General features: G+C 40.9%; 1 protein-coding gene across 1 annotated transcript; it reads right to left on the bottom strand.

Annotated features, from left to right (window-relative positions):
• Window positions 1-5692: 5692 nt before the first annotated feature.
• On the bottom strand, window positions 5693-7185 carry NKX2-4 (NK2 homeobox 4). Its single transcript, XM_058177811.1, has 3 exons — window positions 6801-7185; window positions 5908-6396; window positions 5693-5832 (listed from the first exon to the last, which is right to left on the bottom strand). Exons 1-3 carry the CDS (start codon window positions 7183-7185, stop codon window positions 5693-5695), a joined length of 1014 nt encoding a protein of 337 aa, XP_058033794.1.
• Between the last annotated feature and the right edge of the window lie 16256 nt (window positions 7186-23441).

Genomic DNA, 23441 nt, shown 5'->3' with positions numbered 1-23441 from the left:
GTGGGGCCGATGGAAAGCAGCAACCAGTCGCATCACTCCCGGAAGAGCGCGCCTTAAGGCGAGTTACCCTTTAGCTATGGGCTTTCCAAATAATTTTTCACAAGAACTGGCTTTCGCCAGGGGTAAACCGACGTTCTCGTCTGCAGTCTGGCCTCTTTTGGGCTCAGGATGGGCTCTAGCCCCCACCGCCGTTCTTCCTTAACACCCTGATTTGCGATCCAGCGGTAACGGGGCCTTCCCGCCAAAACCGATCACTTCCAGAGATGCGCGTTTTCTGCTTTTCGCCGCCGCGATTGGCCCGGCAGCCCCGCCGAGACCAAGATCGCTTGCAAGGGAAGGGGCCCAACTTGGGGGGGGGGGGCTCCGCCTCTTTTCTGCCGCCAGGGCCTCTTTGCTGACGGAGCTGACGGTCCTTGAGTGGCTGGGCGGTCATCGGGGTTTTCCCATAAAGAAGGCTGCCGCCTCCCCCTGTGGGAGTCTCGTCTCCCCACCCATCCCCCGCGCGCTGTGGCCCCGAGAGTTGCGGCGAACTTGCGTCCATCGCTGCAGAGGAACTTTGGGAGGTTCTTTGTTCCCACTTGAAACCCCTTCCTCGCCGGGCCGCTCCAAAGACACTTATCCCCCTCTTCAGATAATGAGCTCCGCGAAGGCTGCCCGGCTTGTCTTCGCCTTAAAAGCCTGGCGAGCACTAATTGCCGGAGAAAACCCTTTCTTTCAAACGCTCTGAAAAAATGCTGCAGCTGAATGGGTGGAAAGCTTTTCCCTGGGCTTCGTGAGAAGGAGAAGTGCTCGCGGCTCTTCGCAACGGGCTGGCTTTGCTTTTCATTAGAAGGGCCTTTAAATTTGAAAGCAAATTAGGAAGAAATGCTTAGGGGAGGTAGCTAGCGAGGTTTCGTTTGCTTGCTTGCTCTCACAGAAAGGCGTGGAGGCCACTAATTTCAGCAGTGGCAGCCTAAAACTGGCGGTATAAGGGACAGGACTTCGGTTCTAGTGCTGGGTTTACCAGTCTCCAGAAACTGGCTCTGGGCTTCATCGATTTCAGATGCGTAGTTAAATTGGCGGCTATATAGCATATATCGGTCTGCTGAAATGAGGAGGTCTTTGCGCAAAAGCAGCTCGCTCTCTCAATCCAGTGTCTACGTCCTGGGCATTAAGAAGCCTTCCGGGGTTTTTTAGGATAAAATGTACGAAACGTCTAGGATTAAAATGAAACCTTTATCCCCCCCAGGTAAACTACAGCTATTGTGGGGCTACTTTAATATTCATTATCATTTTGAATAAACTTAGTTTTAAACAAAATAGTTTCTTAATAAGATTTTGTTTTTAAAAGCATCACTCAGTTTCGCCATTTTCTCACCTTTCCATCTAGCTTCTTGTTCTGACTTTCTTAAAAAAAAAAACCGTAGGAATTAAGATGCTTTTTTTATGACTTGTGGTCTACCAATATATTCGGCACCAGAAAATAATTCGACATCTCCATTCCATCAAGTTCTCGAAATGGAAGAAGCCTTGAAAAGAATTTCTACTTAAAGTAATACCTTCAAAGCATTCAAACTCTATTGTCTGCTGTGAAATTTTGCTGCTCAAATGTTCACCGAGCCTGGCAGCCATAGCCCACCTGCACCTCATTCTTGCCAAGCAAACTCTTCTTTCCAATGATTTTCGGCCTGCCTATGTAAATGAGATTGGGTGAATGAGCTATAGTATTCCTTTCAGAGAAAATCTTGCAGTTTTGAAAATTTCGCATCTTCCCAAGTTTAGGTCTCTTCTGAATGGACTCGGTGGGGGACTTCTTTCAAACTTTGGTCTGCTGAAATGTATAGTCTCACCTGTCCTATTATTGGGTTCAATGGGACTCCTCTTCGAACCATTTTAGCCACATCCAGAGCGCTAATTCAGATTGTTTCCTTTAGCAAAAAGGTGAGAAGAGACAATCTTCTCACCTATTTTTGCCAAGGAACCAATCTGAATCCCACTTGATAAAATGCTAAAGAACAGGCTCCCAGATTCATATGTAGCCCAATCCAATTCCCCCATTACAATATTTAGAAATGCGTTCTACAGAGAATTGAGTTTGAAGCCAATTCGGCCATATTTAGGAAATAAAACTCATGCTGTAATCTCATGCTTACCCAAGAATAACTCTCCAAGGAATTTAGTTCTTGGCAAATGCATATTATAATACAAAGCAGTAGCATAAAAGTAGGCAAATAAGCAGTTAACATAAATTGCAAATTTCTGTCTTGAAGCTAATGGTTCAAATAATCTGTTCCCTACAGTCCCAGGTCCTGTGTATTTACCATCTTGCATGTATTCCCTGCTGTTTCTTTTCCCCTACAGTCTTCTCTCTCCTCCTTTAATAGTCTTTATTCTTTAATATTAAAGAAAAGTATAGTTAGAAAAAAACAAGGTGGGGAGACCTTACATCTTTAATACATAACTTAGGTAGATGAGTTGGTGAGCAACTTCCTTACTACACAAGAAAATACATTGGTGTTCTTAAGTAAATAGCTAAACTATGTTTTGTCCATCATTTATTCAACAAAAATACAATAACAAAAGGGCAATGGAAAAAGATAATTGGACTACAGCACAATCCTACATGTGTCTATTCAAAAGAGATCCTGTTGCACCCAATAAGGGTACCTCCGGAGTATATAGAAATAGAGGATTAAATTTAGATTACAATTTTAGCATGATTGCTCAGAAATAAATTCCACTAAGTCCAACCAGCCTTTCTCCTAGAAGTACTTGGAACTATAAACTAAAGCTATTTAGAACTGATGTGTGCCAAGTATTTTTCAAAGAAAGTTTTACCCAGATAATAGTGCAGCCCTGTATTTATTTCAAACAAACCTCAAAGTGTATAATCCGGTGCAATTCTATGAACAGTATACCTCCGGAATTCATATTCGGTGTTCCAACTTCAAGAGGTTGAAATATATAAGGCATTTGATCACTTTTGTATGTGGACTCTAAACTTTTCCAATAAAATTAGTTCATTTGGTCCTACTACAAATTCCCATTAATAGTACTAGTTCCCAAACCCAAGATTTACACAACCCTGAGAATGATTACAAGGAATGAAGTTTTGCTGTGATCCATTGCTTTTACTTCTGAATAGGTTAACAATCCAAAATACTTCAAAAAGATACAATCCAGGGAATGATATTTTAAAAACCACTATTTTTAAGTGAAATTCTAAGCAAATATACTCCAAAGTTAAACCTCATATAATACAATGGAATTTCCTCTCAGGCGAATATTATCTCATATACTTTTATTTAGAAACTTAAACAAAATATAAGACAAATGCATCTGAAATTTTGGTGGTGTGCACTGGCCTCTTCTAAATTATTTCAATGGAACTCATTCCTGTTGTCTGCATATTTGGAAGTAAATATCACTACTCTGAAATAAAATATTTATCCCCGACTTTTTGCTCATCTGAATCAAAATCTCATCAAACCTCCCACTCGCACCCTCTAGCCTTGTGTTTCCATGGACTACATGTTCCCTAAGGCACATTCCAAAGGGAATTTTTCCTTCACTTACTTGAAATGAATGGGAGCTGGACCACAGCTCTGGAGTTGTTTTCTTTTAAGTTCCTATGCTGAATGACTTAATTTAGAAGAAAAATCTATTTAAATTAGCAATAAAAATGCTTTGGACTATGGTCCCATTAGGATTTGCAAGATGGAATATTAAAGCATTATAGGCTGCCCCCCATACACCTGAAACCGAGACTTTCACGGGAATGGGGAAAATTCTGATCTTTGGCGTCTCCCTTAATTGAAGTTTCCATAGAAGAATTTCTTGTTTAAAAATGTTTAAGTTGTCCTGATATTCCTAATATTTGCATGAATTCCACCAATTGCTTTCTTGACTAAAGAAAGCAGATTCTGATTCAGACTTTACATTTTTCAATTTCTTTCATTTCAAGATGGTCAAAGTGATCAGCCAAACCTCTTTTCATGTATTAAAATATACATCTCAAAACAAATGGAATTGCAGCTCCCCTAGGAAAAAAATATTGTTGGTTGTTCCGGATCAAACAAAAATTATTATTCACAATTAATTGTGTGACAATTAAGACCAAATCAATCATAGAAACTGGATTAGAAAATACCTTTTTTTAAATGTAAGCAAATAAATAATAAAATACATATGTAATGACTGACAATATTTAGTAAAAGCATTGCTTGGGGCCAGATCAAGGTGCAATGTGGCTGTAATCTTGCACATAATTGAGATTGCTTGTGTCCTGCAGAGTTTAATGGGATTTTAAATATCCCCTCCCAAAAAGCAGTCTTCCTGACTACCCCAAAATAAACCTTCCTGGATTAATTTATCCTATAAAATGAGTATATTCTACCAGCCTAACTATTTGAGCTTTTTGTGGTATGGTACTTTATATTCATAGAATCTGTTTCTTAGGAGTGCAGTTTGAGAAAAACTCATGCAAAAGTGTTTTCCGTTTCCTCTTCAGCCTCTCACACAGTTTGCATTTTGGCTAATTCCTTCTTTTTTCTTGATACGTTTTCTACACTTCCAGTTAAATAATTGAAAGGTTGTTTTTTTTACTAATTCTGCATCCTGTCAACACTATCTTTTCCTTCGATTAAGAAATCACTTAGCAATTCAATCATTTTTACAAGCATTAAAGTTTAAAATGTTTAGAGGTAGGTACGCCCTTTCGCGAAGTTTGTTCGTGCTCTTTCTTGGCTCCTTCTGCAGGAAAACTCCTTGCCGCATTGAACCTTTGATAAGAAATCCACAGGGAGGCAACATTATATTTGCTAAGGACAATTTCATCTTCGTTATTAGCCCATTTGCCTTTTATTGGAATGAATTGTAGTTTGCAATACAGTTGGTGTTTGCCAGTAATACAACCGAATCCTTACAAATAATACTTAACAGTAACATCTTTGTTACTTTTTCCTCTCTTAAATCTGAACCCGAGATTCAACGGTTTTTTTTAAAAAAAATATCATTACCAGGTGCAACGATACAAGTAGGTCTCCTCCCCTCCCTTCTCCTCTTTGCGAATGTCGCCCCTTCTCTTTTGTGAAAATGGCGGATAATGTTCGCCAGTCGACCTTGAGTTACAATTCAATCAGCTCTCAATCAGTAATAATGAGATTGCACTTAAGGGGTTTCCAGAAAAAAATATTATTAGCATTATTTGTAGTTGGGTTTGATTCACCAGAAGTAAGCTGCACTTCAGGAGGCAGTTGTTGATTTTGTTTAGTTGCCTTTCTTAGCTAGGTGCGCAGGGAAACCTTGCTCCAACCGACGTCTGGCGTTACCCTCTCCACTTCGGAGATTGTCTCGGAGGAAACGGGGCCTTTCCCCCTTCCCTGAAGCTGTGGAGAGGGACCTACTGTACAGAGCACCTAACAACGTTCCCCCACCTGTTTGTTTTTTTACACTTGGCCATTGAAGGCCCCGTGTGGGTCGCCGTGTCTACTGGCTTCGGGTGGCCAGAGCAGCTGAGGGAGGCGGGTGGGCGGGAGGACTGGCGCGGGAGAGAGGCCCTTTTTCCTCTGCAATGCCCAATTTAGCAGGGAAGATTCTCTGCCGAGGTTGAACCCCGAAGGGGAAGGAAAGAAGCCGGGGAGCCGTCGATCCAGGACGCAAATACTAGAAGGAAGAAGAGCCACCTCGACGATTCGCTGGGGAGGAGGGCTTATTACCACGTCCGCCCGTAGAGCAAGCTGGCATTGACCAGGCCGCCGCTATAATCGACGGCAGCCGCGTCCATCTGTGCCAGAGAATTCACTTGGCCGTGCAAGGAAGGAGGGCTCGGAGACATCTCCTCCAGGTCCGGGGCTTGGCCCAGCGAGGTCCCTTGCGTTTGCGGGTGCTGATGCTGAGCAGCGCTCCCGCCTGCCCCGCTGCTGCCACCGGCCCCGGAAGCTTGGCCGGAGGCGCCTTGGCCGGCGGCGGAGGTGGCTGCGCTGTGCGGACAGGGCTTGCCGTCCTTGACCAAGACGGGCACCGCCACGCGTCTCGGAGATGCCGCTTGTGTTGGGGCCGGCGGCTGGCACAGGCCGGGTCCCTCCGGTGGCTGTTGCTGCTGCAGCTGCTGAGCCGCCTTGTCTTTGGCTTGCCGCTTCATCTTGTAGCGGTGGTTCTGGAACCAGATCTTCACCTGGGTGGGCGTGAGATGGATTAGGCTGGCGAGGTGCTCCCTCTCGGGCGCCGAAAGATACTTCTGCTGCTTGAAGCGCCTCTCCAGTTCATAGACCTGGGCCTGCGAAAAAAGCACCCTCCTTTTCCTCCGCGGAGTGGCGTGAAGACCGGGGGCCATGGATTTCGCAGCCTCCGCGATTCCTGACAGAGCTCCCATGCCGGCCATGTTCATGGCCCCGGAGGGCCCCATCAGCCTGGAAACTGAGGACACAGGGCACAAGTTAAAAGAAGTTATCTCCAAGGCCAAGAAGCACAGAAGGGGCGCCCCTGAAGACAGACACAAGCAGTCATAATCACCGGTGATATTTTAACATAACTTTAATATTAGCGGTTCCCTTCTAAGACAGAAGAGGACCCTCTTTTCCTCACCACTCGGCCCTGGGATTCTCTGAACACATCCAACAACTCTCCTTTTCCCCACTCCAATTGGTCCCCAAACTCGGGATTTTCTCGTCCAAGTCTGGGAAAAAGACACTTGAGGAAGAACATTATCCCAAAGAGGGCTTCATATGGGACGCCCTTCAGAGCACACACCTCCACCCCCCGACAAAGAGAACCCCCCCCAGCTGATCCAGTCCCTCCCTCTCTCGCCCCTCCCCGCTTACTCGTGGGGTACCGGGGATCCGGGTTGGCTCCATACCAGCCGGAGGCTGCTGTGCTGCTGCGCACGCTGTCTGGATAGGACGCCAGGTCGCCCACGTTGCCCAGCCCGCCGTTGCAATAGCCAGCCACTGAACCGTGAGCGAACTGCGAGACCCCCGCGTGGGCCATGGGGTGGTAGGCGGCAGTATTGTGGCCTGCCATGGGATGCTGCTGCTGGGACGGGAGGGCTGAACTTGAGGTCTGGCGGTAGGCGGTGGCGCCCACTCCCACGCCCAAAGGTGCACCCAGGCTACCCTCCATGGCGCCGAACTTCTTGTAGGTCTCCTCCATGGGACTCAGGATGTCGGAGACGGAGAAAGGAGTCGTGTGCTTGGGGCTGAGCGACATGGCTCGCCGGGCAGCCCCTGGGCTCCCTTCCTGATCGCCCGGCGGACGCTGCTGTAGAGTCCAGAGAAAAAAGGGCTGAGCGCAGTCGCCGCTGCGCGGGAACCCGGCAGGAGGAGGAGGAGGAAGGGGGGAGGTGGCGGCGTCGCGCCAGCCCTCCCTTCCCTTTCTCTCTAGCTAGCGTTTATTTTAGACCGGCGGCGCCAGGTTTACGACAGATACCACGGGGGCGGAGCCACAACGTTGCCCCCAGCCGCCACCCCCCCCCCCCGCGCGCTCCCTCAATCCTGGATCTTTTGCCTGGCGCCCTCTCCAGCGAGGGAGGGGTTCCCAAATTTCCATTTCTCAAAGTCTGAAAAGATTGGCAAAGCCCCTCACAACAGCTCTTTATTCCCGCGCCCCACGCCGGGAGGACAATCCAACAAGGTGTGGCGGGGGGGGGGGTTCCCTCCCATTGGCGACTGTTGCCAAAGACCTTTAGCTTCAGCCTTCCCCACCCCCTCCCCAGCGAGGTCGGGCTCCCGACTGGAAGGGTTCTTTCTTTCACCGTTCCTGCACCGGTGGGAGATGCTTAAGAGGGTATCCAACAGAATATCCTGAAGCGTTGGCCACTCTGATCTGGAAGGCCAGCGGTATTTCCATGAAGAGGGTGAACCACTCCTTTGGGCTTCCTAGTACAAGTTAAAAGGAAAACATTGCGAACGAGAAGGTGATAGTTTGCGATACTAAGGCCACCCTTCCTTATTGGGTTCTTCTTGAGGTAGCTGATACGCGGACAGCTACGCGCGCTGAACATTCAAAAAGAGGCTGCACGCAGACACAAAGTAAAAGGTGTGACGTGCTGAACTACAAGGATCTGCTTGAATTAGTTGACTACAAGATGGGGAGCCATCCCAACTTCTTTTCGAGAAGTAAGCAGTCAGAAAAGTGGGTAAGGTAGGTAAAAGAACGTTTTAAAAGTACGAGAGACTCTTCCTTTCCAGGGGCCTCGGCACGATGGAAACTGCCGTTCCACACATCTGGAAAACTTCAAACTGGGATACTGGGATACAGTAACTGCACGGTGCCCAAGAAGACCCAAGAATGCGGACACGGCCTCGGGAAACTGAAGGGGTGGCACTGGCGACAGAATAAGGTATAGGAAAAGCTGGCTCAGTCTCTCAGACCTCGGTTTATGGAGAAAGGCAAGAGACTCCCGGGCAGGGAGCAAGACTGTCACCAAGAGAACCATGCCAAAGATCAATATTGCTTCCTGTCTACAACAGAGTTGACCTCCGAGCTTCGTGGTGCTGACAGCGTTTGGGAGGAAATCCCATGGTAACACAAAGGTTTGTTCTGGCCTTATCCTTAAGAGACGGCTGGTTGTCCGTAAAGACGTCCTCAATTATTGAAGTTTCTAAGTGGAAAGAGACCTCTGCTCATCGCAGATAATTGTATAATTGTATCAAATCCCTGGGAATCCTCTTTCTCCCTTGTAGTAGGGAGAATCAGACTGACTAGGAAACACACACACACACACACACACACACACACACACACACAATCAGGCCAATAGCAATAATTCCTAATAAGCAAACAAATAATAAATAAAATCAATTTAATACACAAATTTAATAAACAAATAACAATAAATTTGTTACTGAACAAATATTGACCTGAAAATATTGGGCTCCAACCAGGAGTTGAAGACACGTGCTTTACAAGACTCACAATGTTGTCCATAATCTGGACAAAACGGTTCTTTTTAATAAAGAGAGAGCTGAGTTGCGTTAAACCACTGAAGAACAAAGCTGGGTAGAGGATGCAAAAGAACTTTGCCAGTCGCGGCAGAAGTCCAGCAACAACCGGTGAACAATGTCCTGGGAGAAAAAGCATGAGTTTCATTAAATAGCTGGACTTCCTAAAGAGCGGGAAAACGGTCAATGAGTCCTTGAGCAAGATCCAGTGGTTGAAGAAATGTTAACTATCTACGCGATCTAAATTAGACGGACCTTAAAGCGACATCCCCCTCTGCTTCTTTTTGTTTGACAAGTTGACCCTGAAGTGAAGGGAGGCGAACGCTGGGCTCCCGGTCTGAGCTGAAGCTCAGTGGGAAAGGTGCTTCCTTCCGTTTTGTCCCCTCCGCTGCTGGGATCACGGAGAGCTACTTCAGCGCTCGTAGGTGGAGGGGTTTCACACCGATTCATAGGCACAGAACAAAACCGGGTGATATAAGACCCGTAAGAGATTCCCCTTGTCCTGCCCTCGTTTATTAGCATGAACCAAAGAAGAGGAGTTCCTTCTCGAAGTTGCCACGAATTCCAAGGGGCAATCTTGAGAGATAACGAGGCCGGGAGACCTAGCGCTGGTGATACCAAGGACCCAGCGTAGGGTCACAACTCTTGGGTTAGGGAAAACACCGCCAAGGCAAGGCCCACGAGACGAGACAGTGCTCAGCTTGCAAGACGAGAGAGGTGCGGAGGTCAGGGCGCCCTGCAAGCGCCGCGTTTTGTTCTGAAAGCAAGCCGTCTGCTGTAATTTGCCCCCGCTTATTATGCAAAAAGTGGAAAAGGGGCCTCCCTTCTCCAAGCTTCAGATAACTCCTCTGTATACTAATACTTCACCGAAGTATTATTAATACTTCATCGAAAAGGAGCAGGACCCAAAATAGGAAGAGGGGGCACTAAAACGGCCGAGAGGGATTTAGGCGCGTGGAAAACAGTCGCGCGCGGCCTCTAAGCCCCCCCCCCGCAGCCCGAATTCCAGGTGCGCGGCTAAAAAAAATGGCTGGCCACCTAATGGGGCGAATCTGCCTGAACCGCCTAGAATGCAGGTCCGCATTGGTTTCCCCGTAAACCGTTTGGTGTTTTCGGACTAAAACAACTTTTCTGCAACACCCCAAGAACAGTAAACTGCAGCTATTGTACTTCAGTACTTCAGTCTGCAGATGGGACTCACTTGACTGATCTGCTTCGCTGTGGAAAACACGCTGGCAAAAAGAAAAGCTGGCAGGTGGGAGAAGAGCTGCCTAGCCGGGCTCACACTGGTTTCTGAGAGTCTTTTGATGTGGAAGGGAGCTTTCCCTCATTGTTACAGCTTGAAGTGGCACAGCCTAGACACGGGTGTTTCTATTGTTTAAAAAATGCACCACAATAATATATTTAGGCCTATGTTTCTCAGGGCTCTTATGATACAGAGCTCAAGTCAAGAGTTAAGTTCTTTTGAGGATGAGGAACAGGAAAAGCCCCCAATATTTTAAGGGAACTCAGAAGAATGTTAAAGCCATATTAAAACTTTCACTGGAACTAATACTATTTAAAATATTTAATTTAGGCTGAAATTCAATCTCTAGAATACAAATTTACATAAGCAATTTTGTCAAGCTTTTCATTAAAATGTATTGACATTTGTGGAATATTTGGTCAATGTCTTGAGGAAGGTGTTACTGACCAAATGACAGATAAAGAAGGGAAAGTGAAAGGGTGGTTGGTTTTTTTGCCAGGGAAGAATTCCATTTCAGAACTGGTTTATGTGCACCTTAAACTATAAGGAACTCCACAGATTTCTGTGGAGAGCCCCAATCAGCCATTAATCACTTACGATCTGTAGAGTCCCCATAAAGTCCCAGGGCCTTTTACTTGCTCCTCAATTATGTTTTGAGTGAGCCGCTACTTTTTGGCACAAGTGAGAATTGTTATTGATATATAAATTTTATCAATGACATTTCAAAAGATTTTCAATCAAAGTAATTAAAGCCCATAACTAAAGGCCTTTTCCTAAATTATGGCATTTGTAGTAATATATTTTACATAGAATTCCACTGAGGGGAAAAAACATGAAATACACAAGTTTAACTTCCTTATAATGTTCCCCAATTGAATTTTCTGCACATACTCCTTCCTATATGTTGATTGTCAGAGGCAGGTTTCCCACTACTTATTTCAATATTTAATATTTCTTTTCTCCATAATTTGGGCCTGAAAAAAAGCAGAGCAAAATATTTCCCTGCTCTACTGATTTCTCACTAAAACTGTGGTGACTTAAAGGCGCTACCTGTTGTTTCTTCTGCTTCTACTTTATGATTAGAGCACTAGAGGCGTAATCCTACAACTAGTCTGCACTTAGTTTGAAAGCTTTCCTTTGCTTTGCCTGGGTGGGGGGAGTGGAAACATTTAGTCAGTTTGAGAAAAAATTGGTTTGTTTTAATCAGTGGTGGGATTCAGCCAGTTCGCACCACTTCGGAAGAACCGGTTGTTAACTTTCTGAGCAGTTTGGCAAACTGGCTTTTGGAAGAAATAAGAGCAGAGAACCGGTTGTTAAATTACTTGAATCCCACCACTGGTTTTAATCCTCCATCACTGGGGCCTTAAGAAGAGATTGGACAATCGATTGGACAATCTACTTGAGCAGGGGGCTCGGCTAAAAGACTTCCAAGGTCCCTTCCAATTCTTTTATTTTCTATTCTATTCTGTAACATTTTTAAAGTTCTCATCACATATTGCAACATATTAATTCCAAAAGCATAAAAGTCTGTTTAACTGAAAACAATAATACTTAAAAAGAGACTTTCAAAGTTTAAAAGGATCTTATTCCTGAGAAAACATGTTGTAAGAAATACAAAATGCAGTTCTCCAAAGAATGAAATATAGATAGAAAGATAGGAAGGGAGGGAGGGAGGGAGAGACTGACAGACAGACAGACAGACAATAGATATTAGATAGATATTAAATAGATAGGCAGGCAGGCAAGGGATGCCTTTAGCATAGAGAACATAGTTGTTCACATATTTAACAATTCAACTTTATTATGAGGAAAGCATCCTGGGTATATATGTCTGAGACTTTTGACACAAACAGGCCTCACCCAAGGAAGGGTGCCCTGTCTGTGAGTTCAATTTCAGAGTGGTTGAAATCACATAGCCAAGAAAGCCTAATTATCCATCTGATCCCAGGCTGGCTTTGGGACACAGCAGAATAACTCAGGTGGAGACCCTCCCCTCAGCTACTTTAGCTGAGACTTGTGACTGGATGACTGTAACTTTGTTGCTTGTTCCTTGTGATTTATACTGATATTGATTGCTTCCTAGTATGAATTGATTGCTTATTGTACCGTATGACTGTCACTAGGTGTTGTGCCTTGTGATTCTTGATGAGTGTATCTTGTCTTTTTATGTACACTGAGAGCATATGCACCAAAGACAAATTCCTTGTTTGTCCAATCATACTTGGGCAATAAAGAATTCCATTAAAGACTGATACAGGAAGCTTCCTTACTCATATAAACAATGCCACTGCAAGTTTGTATGCACAGAAACAACAGAGCATATGCTTCTCCAGAGCCCGTGTTACAGAGACATTTCTATTACTTCATTTCACCATTAATGTATAAATGCTCAGGGCACACAATTTTATACTTCTCTGCTGCTTTCAGATACCAACCCTGCTACAATATACTCTTGCTAAATTCTGCACCATCATCAGATGGTGGCCTGTGACATAAAGGACTCCTAGCATCTAAGTCATGATACTAGCATGCTCTGTAATTTGATAGATATAGTCTTCCACATACTAACCTTAATGCTCCTCTACACCAATCTAATGTTCCTGAACCTTCTTTTAGATTCTTTTAGACTCTTATTTTTATATATGCTTCCTTTCTTAATATATCTTCTAAGTTCTATCTTCATTATTTTTATGTATCTTCTATGCTTTTTAATTATATGTAGCCCATGCTCCTTATGCTGTTGTATGGCCAGGTGGGATTATGCTTTTTGGATAGGTCGGATATAATATGCATTGGTTCTCTCATGTTCTTAAATGCTACATTTACATTGCTACAACTTCTGGACCAAAAGGAAGTTTTATGGTTGATTTAGAAAACAAAATGGATTTCCCCCACACATTTATAGCAGTTGCCTTTGTACTTTTCTCCCTTTCTTTATAGTTGGTGCTTTGCAAATTGCAATAGTAATGAGAACTGTGGCAATAGATGATCTGTTCCCTTCCAAACTGTTAAGATGAAAAGTGTGTGTAAAATATTTAACTTTTTCTCTAAAGGCTAAGATGGGATGGGAACCTTTGGGCCAGAAAGCACAACAATAAAATACATAGAGCTGTAATTTAAAAATACAATTATATAAAATACATTATAGTAATTATAGTATAGATACCAGTGGCAATCATCAAAATCCGTGCTAAACCTAAACCCTAAGTAGGATAGATGCAACAAATTATAGCACAAAATCAGATAATTGGGAAAGATATGTCAGGGCCCAAATCAAATTGAAGCAGTGACAAATATTATGCTCTCTACCAAGGTATTTTTTTAAAATGGAATAAATAAATATCTTCCTTGATTCCCTGTAGAGAGAACAACAAAGAAGCATATGGCTTAAGGATTCTACAGAGCCACATGGACATAAGTACTGCTAAAAAGAGATCTGTATCTACCGCCCCCACAACTGTGGAGGGTGTAGTTCAGAGGTGGGTTTCAGCAGGTTCTGACCAGTCCTGGAGAACCGGAAGTGGAAATTTTGAGTAGTCCTGAGAATTGGTAGTAAAAATTCTGACTGGCCCCACCCTCATCTATTCTCTGTCTCCCAAGTCCCAGCTGATCGGGAGGAAATGGGGATTTTGCAGTATCCTTCCCCTGCCATGCCCACCAAGCCACAACCACAGAACTGGTAGTGAAAAATTTTGAAACCCACCACTGGTGCAGTTAGTACATGCAGACTGGCCAAGGTGAAAGCCCAATGAAATTTCAGAACTGCAGAAAGGTAAGACAGTTCCACAGTCCCATTTGAGAAGAAACCATAAACTGTACAGCTGGATACTTAAAGTGGTTTGAAAATCAATATCCCAGAGCTGTCTCTAACATCTTGCATTCTTGATGCATCTTGGAACTGTGAGTATTGCTGTTATTTGAATTGGATAGCTTTCAGGATATTAAACTTTGTAAAAATGTAAATTGAATACCATAAAGAACCTGGGAGATGATCTGAGCAAGAAAAACCTTGCAGATTAGAAAAACCTTAAAATAACTGTGGAGATACATTGGACCATACTTGCCTGATAAGGGAAATGTAAATTCCAGGATAAGGAAACCTAGACCACCCCAATTTTTTAAAATAAATACATATTTGTTCTATGGGAAGGGATGCTTCATTAATTTTCCATTTATATAATTTAATGTTATGTCTTGCAAACACTAGCGCTTGATAATCCCCCCGATATGCAAATGAGCAAGTCAAAGTCTAAGGCTAAGTAGTAAGGGATAGGAACACTAAATAAGAACTTTCCAGAATAGCCCTCTCTGATTGCAACTCCCCCACAGAAAAGCAGATTTTTGTCTGTCTAGGAGTAGGGAAATGTTGAGATATTTCTCATCCAGAAATGGGAATAGGCTGTAATTGTTTTAGGAGTTAAAAGTGCCTTTTGAAACTGATCTAAATTCTCTGAAAGACAGTAAATAATTTTATTTTATTTTTATTTCTTTTTTTAAAAAAAAGTTTTTTATTTATAATACAAATTAAAAACAGTGGACATAGCGTGACATCTCCAGTTTAAACATTTTCATCAAATTTTATCATATAATTGATACACTTCCTTAACTCTATACATATTTACACTAATTATCACATTCCAAATATATATATTCTTTCATTCATATATTCGATTTCATTCATTCATTCATCGATATCTAATTCAATCGTATCTATCATAACAAATTAGCACAAAAACTTCTGAAAACTACTTGTCAATGATAGTAAATAGTAAAATTTGTTCCAGATTTCATAATACTCTGATTCATTCTTATCTTTAAGTTCCAAAGTCAGTCTGTCCACACAGATTTCCTCACAGATTAATATTTTAGCTAACTCTTATTCTTCTTCTATGGGGGTCTCTTTGTTTTTCCATTTTTGTGCAAAAGCCAATCTTGCTGCTGTTAAAATATGTAACATTAGGTAAATTGCGCTCTTGTTGTATTTGCCTCTATAATACCCAGTAGAAAGAATTCTGGTTTTGCTTCTATATTTTGCATTAGTATCTCTTCTATCCATTGTCTTATCTGGTGGCAAAATTTTGTGGCTTTTGGGCATTCCCACCACATGTGATGAAAAGTCTCTGGCACTGCGTCATATTTCCAACACATCAACGAATGTTTTTTGCTTATTTTTGCTAATCTTGTGGGTGGGAGATGCCACCTATAAAACATCTTTTCTTTGTATGTAGTAGCTAAAGTATTTTTTGTTTCTTTCCCAAAAATCCTGCCACTTGTCTAGATCGATACTATAGCCAAAATATTTGCTCCAAATTAACATAGTTTCTTTTACTTGTTCTTCTAATATATCTTGTTCCAATAAATGATATAGTTTCCTTGACAGTAAATAATTTTAAATGCCTTATTTTTATAGGTCAATCCAAGAAATTTTGCTGCCTGAAGAATGTCCTATCAACAGAACACCATCATACAAAGCAAAAGAAGTTATTCTGCCAGTGGATAGATCACAATGCCTTCTCCCCTTTTGGGACTTACCTTATATGATGGGGTTGGATGACAACAAGAATGTCCAATAGGTGTGATTAAAAAGAACAAGATGGTGGCTATATGGTTACAATCAAAGCTCTTCCTGTTTTTTTAATGTGAATTACATCTGTGACACACATAAAAATAGGTAGAGCTTTAATCACACCATTATGGCCATCTTTTTTAAAAAAATCATCATTTATGGATATCCCTAGATGATAGGATATTTTTCTTTGACAATGAAATATCGTAGGCAGGCTCTACAATTTCCCATCATAGTTGAATGGTATTTTTTTAAAACTGTCTTTCCCTCATGAGGAATATCCTCCATTTAATTTATACCTTTTTAGCATTTCTCACCATTCAAAATAAATTATTTCAAGCAAGGACACACAAAAGGCATGATTGGTCCATGTTACAGTAAACAAGGAAATTAAGATTCAGTAGAAACAGATGCTGGTTGCTTGAAATTATGTGGTCAGAAATAAGAGGTAAAAGGTAAAGATTTCCCAGTCCGGTCGTGTCCAATTCCAGGGCATGTTGTAGTATTCATTTTCAGTTCAATATTTTCCACTCTGGTGTCCAGGCAACCAACCCCAGTTTTTTCTCCATTTATTGAATATATTTCTCAGAATGCCCATCACATTTTTAAATTAACAGTGTATTTCAACTTATTCCATTTTTACCTTAAAACCTTTTAACTAAATTAACCTTCCATCTCTTCTTTTCTTTCCTAATTTCTTATTCCCACATCAATTGTTTTTTTTCATTTACTAGCATTTCAATTTTATATCTCAGTTTCAATTATTTTCACATTGCATCTGCTCATCAATTTTACAATATACTTTTTTTGCTTCTTACATACATTACATTTCATCCTTACATCATTTACTAACAATTCAGTTTTGTATCTTAATTATTCCATTTTATAGTAATCTGTATACTTCTTACATTTACTTCTTACATACATTTTTTACTACTAATACCATTCCCTTAAATCAACAAATTAATGCTTTAATTCCCTTTCTTCTATCCACTATTCTTCCCCTTTTAACCATTTTCTTTTGGTCTTTCCAGAATTCAATTTCTTGATATTTTCCCTTTCTCCCATTCTCTTATTTCCTTCTTTTTCTTTTTATATTTATTGTATCTTTCCCCCTGAATCCTTTCTCTAGTTTTTAGGATTGTTACCCTCTTGATTCTCCCCCTCAATCTTTTCCCATTTCCTTCTCTTCCCATCTTTTTTGAGGAATATTCCCCCCATCCATTTTTATTTTGTCACTGTCAATCCCAGTATAATTATCCATTTCTTTATCTTCTCTTTTCAACATTATGTTCTTGCGTCTCATTTGTATTTTCGTTTTCCTTTTTTTTTTATTGTAACCAGCCCTCCGTTTCTTTATTTCCTTTAAATGCTTCTTGCACCTTTTTGAGCATCTCCCTGTCAGGGTTCCAAGGAACACCCCCAATGAACTAAAGCTCTGAGGCTTGAGGTTCCTCAAAGTTCCAATTTATTAGAGATATCATGTTGGCACAGCTGGGAAAACCTGAAACTGAAAGCTTCCAGGTTTTCCACACCCAGTTGACAGTTCACAGCCCTGCCCCACACCCACAAGTTCATCACATTGTCCAATCAACTCTTCGCACTCAATTGGATACAATCTTCAGGCAATCTACATCAGACACAGGCAAAAGTCCTTGAATACGGAATGTTGTTATGACTAACTTTCTATTGCTCCAAAAAGAACCCCCTCCCAACTTCCCCAGCTAAAATATGTGGCAGTTAAGAAGCAAAAAGAAAATTGTCTTCCAAAACTGACACTCCCTTAGTTCCTCATACTCATACTCCCAATTTTCCATGTTTTCAATTCAAAGAGAAAAAAATCTTTAAGTTTATTGTTACTTTAGTTTATGTATAGTCCAAATTCAAGTCCATATAATGTCTTTTTTTTTAAATTTCCAAATAGTGTCCAGTTCAAATATTCATTTAGACCATTCTAGTTTAAGGCTTTATTTTTTCAATTTCTTTTGAAGTCATGCTCCAGCTGTTCAAACAAACACTTCTCAAAATTTCCCAAAATAATTGTTGCAATGCTTTTTTTCCACCAGCAGATGCCCTTCTCTGATCCACAAATCTCCAGGCAACAAAGTATCAGTGTTAAATCCACATAGAAAGTACTTTCTCTCCCATTAATTCCTTTGTTTTGTTAAAGAATGCTTTCCCTCAGTTTTCTTTTTCTTGTATTATTTTTAATCTCCTTCAAATCCAATCTTAAATCCAGGTAGAAAATTCTCGTTTTTGGGCTTTAATCGTCTAAGTTCCTCTTTGGTTTTCCCCCCCTTTGCTTTGAATTCCCAAATGCCAATTAGCCACTTATTTCACACTGGAACCTCTTTTAAGCTTTCAGAAGATTTTTCTTCTTATCTGTGAGTTGGCCAATCGCTCACCTGGTAACAATACTCCATTCAATCACTGCTACAGTGCAAATCTTATTTCAGTTGCCCCAGCTTGTAGCGGTCGTTTCAATGGCTGCCGGATCAAAGCGCTGCCTCCGACCCTTCAAGGAACTTGCCTGTTCCTCTTGGTCTTCTGAGGCACCTCTCTTTCTTCTCCCATCCCTCCAAGCTGGTTCCAGTCCAAAGACCCCCCCGACAGCAATTTGTCTGGCTGGATTTTCGTGAAGCTCATTGGAGCTCACTATTTCCAGCCAGTATCGCCACGATGCTTCCGGTTCCTCTCTTGTTGGTTTCTTAAAATTATGTGGTCAGAAATAATAGGTAAAAGATAAAGGTTTCCAGTTGTGTCCAACACCAGGGCAAGTGTTCATCTCTTTTTCTTGGAGGAAGAAACTGGGAGTCAGCATTGTCTGAAGACATTTTCCATGGTCACGTGGCCAGCATGGCTATATGCTAAAGGTGCACAGAATGCTATTTCCTTCCCACCAAAGTGGTACCTATTTATCTACTTGCATTCACATGCTTTCAAACTGGTAGGTGAATAGGAGCTGGGGCAGGAATAAGAGCTCACCCAATTGCACACCATATAGGTGTCAAATCTGGGCTGTCAGCTTTCCATCTGACAAGTTCAGCATCTTTAACTACTGAATCATTGCAATAATAATAATAATAATAATAATAATAATAATAATAATAATAATAATAATAGGGAAGAGGAGGAGGAGGAGGTGGTGGTTGCTGGCAGCAACCCATATCAACCATTAGTACCAATCAATGGTATTTATGATGCATTTTTGAATGTTCAGTTGACTGAGTTTCCTGCTTAATGGATAAAGATAATAATAATAATAATAATAATAATAATAATAATAATAATAATAATAATAATAATAATAGTAGTAGTAGTAGTAGTAGTAGTAGTAATAGTGGTAGTAGTAGTAATAGTAATAATATTGAATAGACTGATTGTCATTTGGAACACAACACACCAGATATTATGGTTATCAAGGGCCGAAGTGTATAATTTATTGATATCACTGTACCAGGAGACACCCAGAAGAAAAAGAACTGGAAAAAATCATGAAATATCGCAACCTGGCCATCGAAACTACATAATTATGGATGAAACATATAACAGTGATACCAGCGGTGAAATCCGGCCAGATGTATCTGGCTCACGCGAACCGGTAGCGCTGGCAGCGGGAGGCTCCACCCACCCACTGGGGCATCATTAAGTCCTGTTTTTTACCCTCTGCACATGGGCAGAAGGCTTCTGTTCCCAAACCGGTAGCAAAGATAAGTGTATTTCACCCACCGCTGAGTGATACCCATTGTCATCGGGGCACTTGGTACCATGTCCAAGAATTTTATAAAACGCATCAAGAAATTGCAGCTTCCTGCAATAACACCAGCAGAACTGCAAAAAACTGTGTTACTCAGAACATCATATATTTTAAGAAGATACTTGGTTGATACCTAGGATGCTGGTAGCAACCCATATCAACCATTAGCACCAGTCAATGGTATTTCTGATACATTTGAAATGTCCAGTTGACTGAGTTTCATGTTTAATGAATTTATTAAACTCCTTAAGTTTAAGTTCGGTGACCTGATTTTCAGTTGCTTGAAGAGGGATGAGATCAAGGTCCTATCACAAGAAAAAAGACATTGGGCATGCTTGTACCATAATCAGGCTCAAGCAGAAAAAGGCCCTATGAAAAGGTCCTACTTTTCCAATTAATAAAGATGTGAGTATGCACAACTGAAATCAGCTTCTATGAACTTTGCCAATAATATGACTGAACTGAGGGGCCACCTCTTTCAAAGGCTCTGCACAGTTCTATAGTCTTGGATGGGGGATATATGTGATATGATCTGGAACACACCCTTTGATAATTGCAGATTCCTCGATGAAAGTCATAGCAGAAACATCCCACCTTCAAAAACTGTCCCATTTATGAGTAAAATCAAATATCTATAATATTATGCAATTATGGTGTCCGCACAATATCAGACTTCAGATCAAAAAGAAAGATAAATCTACCTTCCTCCAGAAATTCAATCCTCCATTCAGGAATTAAATAACAGCAGGTCATCAAGGACTTGATAGTGCTATATAAATTTCTTTAGAGTTGACAAGTAAGAAGTCATGATATACTGTATGCAGACACTCTGCACACTGCAGAACAGAAAATACAAGCCATTGTTTTTTGACCTTGAAACTGCAATGTTCTTATTCTACATTTCAATGGTTCTGTCTAGTCAAAGCAGTGCTAGGTTCTGTCTTACTGATTTTAGTCTTTACAATCAAGCATACCATATCAAGAGTTGCTTTGTGAGGAAGATGGATGGATGGGATGGGTAGGTAGATGGATAGATAGATGATAGATAGATAGATAGATAGATAGATAGATAGATAGATAGATAGATAGATAGATAGATAGATAGATAGATATTTTGCTAGTTCATCCAGGATACTGAACAAGCTAGCCATACACACTAGAACCAAAGATTGCTGTCTACTTTGTGCTTCATGGTTTCCTGTGAATGTAGCAGTCCAGTGGTACATCTTTCCTCCCCATTACTCAAGAATATTTAATGAGCATACACAGGAATCATCTGAAGGATTCAAAGTAGGCTATAGATTAAAAATTCTATCTGACCTGGGACTTCCAGTGGCGCCGCTTTCTTCATTGGATGCCTGAAAATGTGCCCCATGCTGAGGTATCGTAAAAGCTGGCGAAAACAGCTAAAATCAGCTGCTCACTGATGCTGAGGCTTGAAATACCCTCCCTGGGAGAAAGGGAAAGGAAAGAGCAGCGGAAAAGCAGTAGAACTCCCCAGAGGCTTTGCTTTGTGAAAGTGAAGCCTCGGAGGATCGAGTCCCACATAACTCCGCTGAGCTCCGAATCCAGCACGCTCCTACAGTAGCAGGAGAAGAAAGCGACCACGTCTGCTCAAGTGATTTTTCTTTGGATTTCTGGATGCAGACGGAACAAACACAAGTGATCGACCATTGGGATTGCAAGTATTGAACCTGACTTCTACCCTTTAAGAAAAGAAACTCGCTATTTTAATTAAGATTGCTGAAAATGGTGTCTGAGAGGAAGTGAAAGTTGGAAGCTGTTTGTGTAATCAAGTGGAGACTGTATTTGTGGATTGTAACAAAGTGGAGGCTCTCCTATATGGAAAGGAAGAAAGATAGAAAAAGTATTTTATATATATATCTTTGATTCTGACTTTATAACTGAATTTTAACTTGGAAATTGAAATGGCTTCTAAACCACCTAAACCTACAACAAGAAGGAGATCTGAAGTGGGTATGGAAGATATGTTTAAAGAACAGACCAAAATATTTGAAGAAAGGTTTAAAGAAGTTATGAACCATATTGAACTTACTAGAGAGTAAATGAAAGAAAATAATAAAAAATAAGAGATAATATTTTGATGGCTTTTCAAGGTTTGGAAAAGAATTTGGAGGTTTTGGAAGAGAAAGTGGAAGAAATTAATCAATCTAATCACTTGGAAAATAAAATGGAAGAATTGCAAACAAAAGTGGATAAAAATGAAGATCAGGTGGTGGTGTTACAATACAGGGCAATGGAAGGTGCTTTGAGAATCAGAGGCTTGCAGGAAGTAAAGGATGAGGACCTTAAGAAAATCCTATCAGAAGCTTTGGCTGAAATGCTAGGACATGATCCACAAGAGGTAGCTTTTCAAATTGATAAAGTATATAGGGTTAATTGATGGATTGCTAGACAAAAAAAATTGCCAAGAGACATTGTGGTTTATTTCTTGACAAGAACAATGAGAAATCAAATTCTGCAAGCCACGTATCAGAAAAAGTTGCAAATAGGAGAACAAGACGTGATGGTTTTGAAAGAGATTCCCCCTAAGATGTTAAAAGACAGGAAAGAGTTTATATTTTTTACACAAGAACTCAAGAAACACCAGATTCAATTTAGATGGGAGGTTCCAGCTGATCTCACAGTGTTTTTTCAAGGAAGGAGATATCGTATTAAAACTGTGTTGAAAGCGAAAGACTTCCTTTTTAATGTGCTGAAAGTTGATCCTGAAGCAACAGATAAAAGCCCACAAGAGAGGCAAATGAGTATGGAAGCTGATGTGGCCCCTTTGATGTTATTATCCCAAGAACAGCCACAAGAACAAAGGATGACAAGGGCGGCTACCAAGCGTAAAGAAAAGAAGGATCAACTTCAAAGTAAAAGTCAGGATTCTACTATGGAAGCAGAAGCAGTGGGAGGAGCGAGGCCAAAGACAAAGGGGAGTGAGGATCTTCAGCTGATTGCTCAAAAGCTTCATGAGGCCATTGATGGCAAATAAATTCCTGACTTGGAATGTTAATGGTTTGAATTCAGCGCAGAAAAGAAGAAAAATATTCCATTATTTGAGACAATTTAAAAATGATGTGATTTGTTTACAAGAGACACATATTAAATTATCAGATCAAAAATACCTAATAAACTCAAAATTAGGCAAACACTTTGTTGCTTCAGCTTTGGATAAGAAAAATGGTATAGTGGTATATTTGAGAAAAGATATACCAGCTAAATTAATTGAAGCAGATATCCAAGGGAGATATATCGCTATTGAACTTGTATTAGAAGGAAAAAAGACACTCTTGATTGGTATATATGCACCTAACCAGCAACAAGAAAAATTCTATAGGATATTGCATGATAAACTGACTATTTGGGATTATAAATCGTTTATTATACAAGGGGATTGGAATGGTGTAATAGATACCCAAAAGGATAAGAGAATTCTCTCTAAGAAAATCCCTACACATGCAAAACTGGCCAAATCTTTTTTTGAGATGATGGAAGATTTTGAGCTGAGAGATGTATGGAGAATGTGGAATCTTGAAGATAGAGATTTTACTTTTTTTTCTGATAGGCATCAATCTGTTTCACATATTGACTTTATATTAATCACTAATGATTTGCTTCTTAGGGTGAAGAAAACGAAGATATTTCCAAGGTGTTTATCTGACCATAGTCCAGTATGGTTGGAATTGCAACAAGAAAATCGTGGAGAATAAATGAATATTTGTTTAGATATGAAGATAATGTAAATCAATGTAAAAAACAAATGAAAGAATTTTTTGATGATAATTTGAATAGGGGAACATCGATAGAAATGGTTTGGGACACGAGTAAGGCTTTTATGAGAGGAATCTTAATATATATGAATAATAAACAGAGAAGTAAACAACAAAAATGTGTAGGTATTTAGAAGAGGAAATCCAAAAGAAACAACAATTATTAATACATAAT

Source organism: Ahaetulla prasina, chromosome 3 (assembly GCF_028640845.1).
Source record: "Ahaetulla prasina isolate Xishuangbanna chromosome 3, ASM2864084v1, whole genome shotgun sequence".
NCBI classification, from domain to species: domain Eukaryota; kingdom Metazoa; phylum Chordata; class Lepidosauria; order Squamata; family Colubridae; genus Ahaetulla; species Ahaetulla prasina.
This window is presented reverse-complemented; position numbering and strand designations above follow the sequence as displayed.

Excerpts from the sequence above, each read along its gene's own strand:
- NKX2-4 (XM_058177811.1), bottom strand. The coding sequence starts at position 7,185 with ATGTCGCTCAGCCCCAAGCACACGACTCCTTTCTCCGTCTCCGACATC. Across the intron at positions 6,397-6,800 it reads GGATCCCCGGTACCCCACGA|TTTCCAGGCTGATGGGGCCC; the intron begins GTAAGCGGGGAG and ends CTGTGTCCTCAG. Across the intron at positions 5,833-5,907 it reads CGGCCAAGCTTCCGGGGCCG|CCCCGGACCTGGAGGAGATG; the intron begins GTGGCAGCAGCG and ends CGCTGGGCCAAG.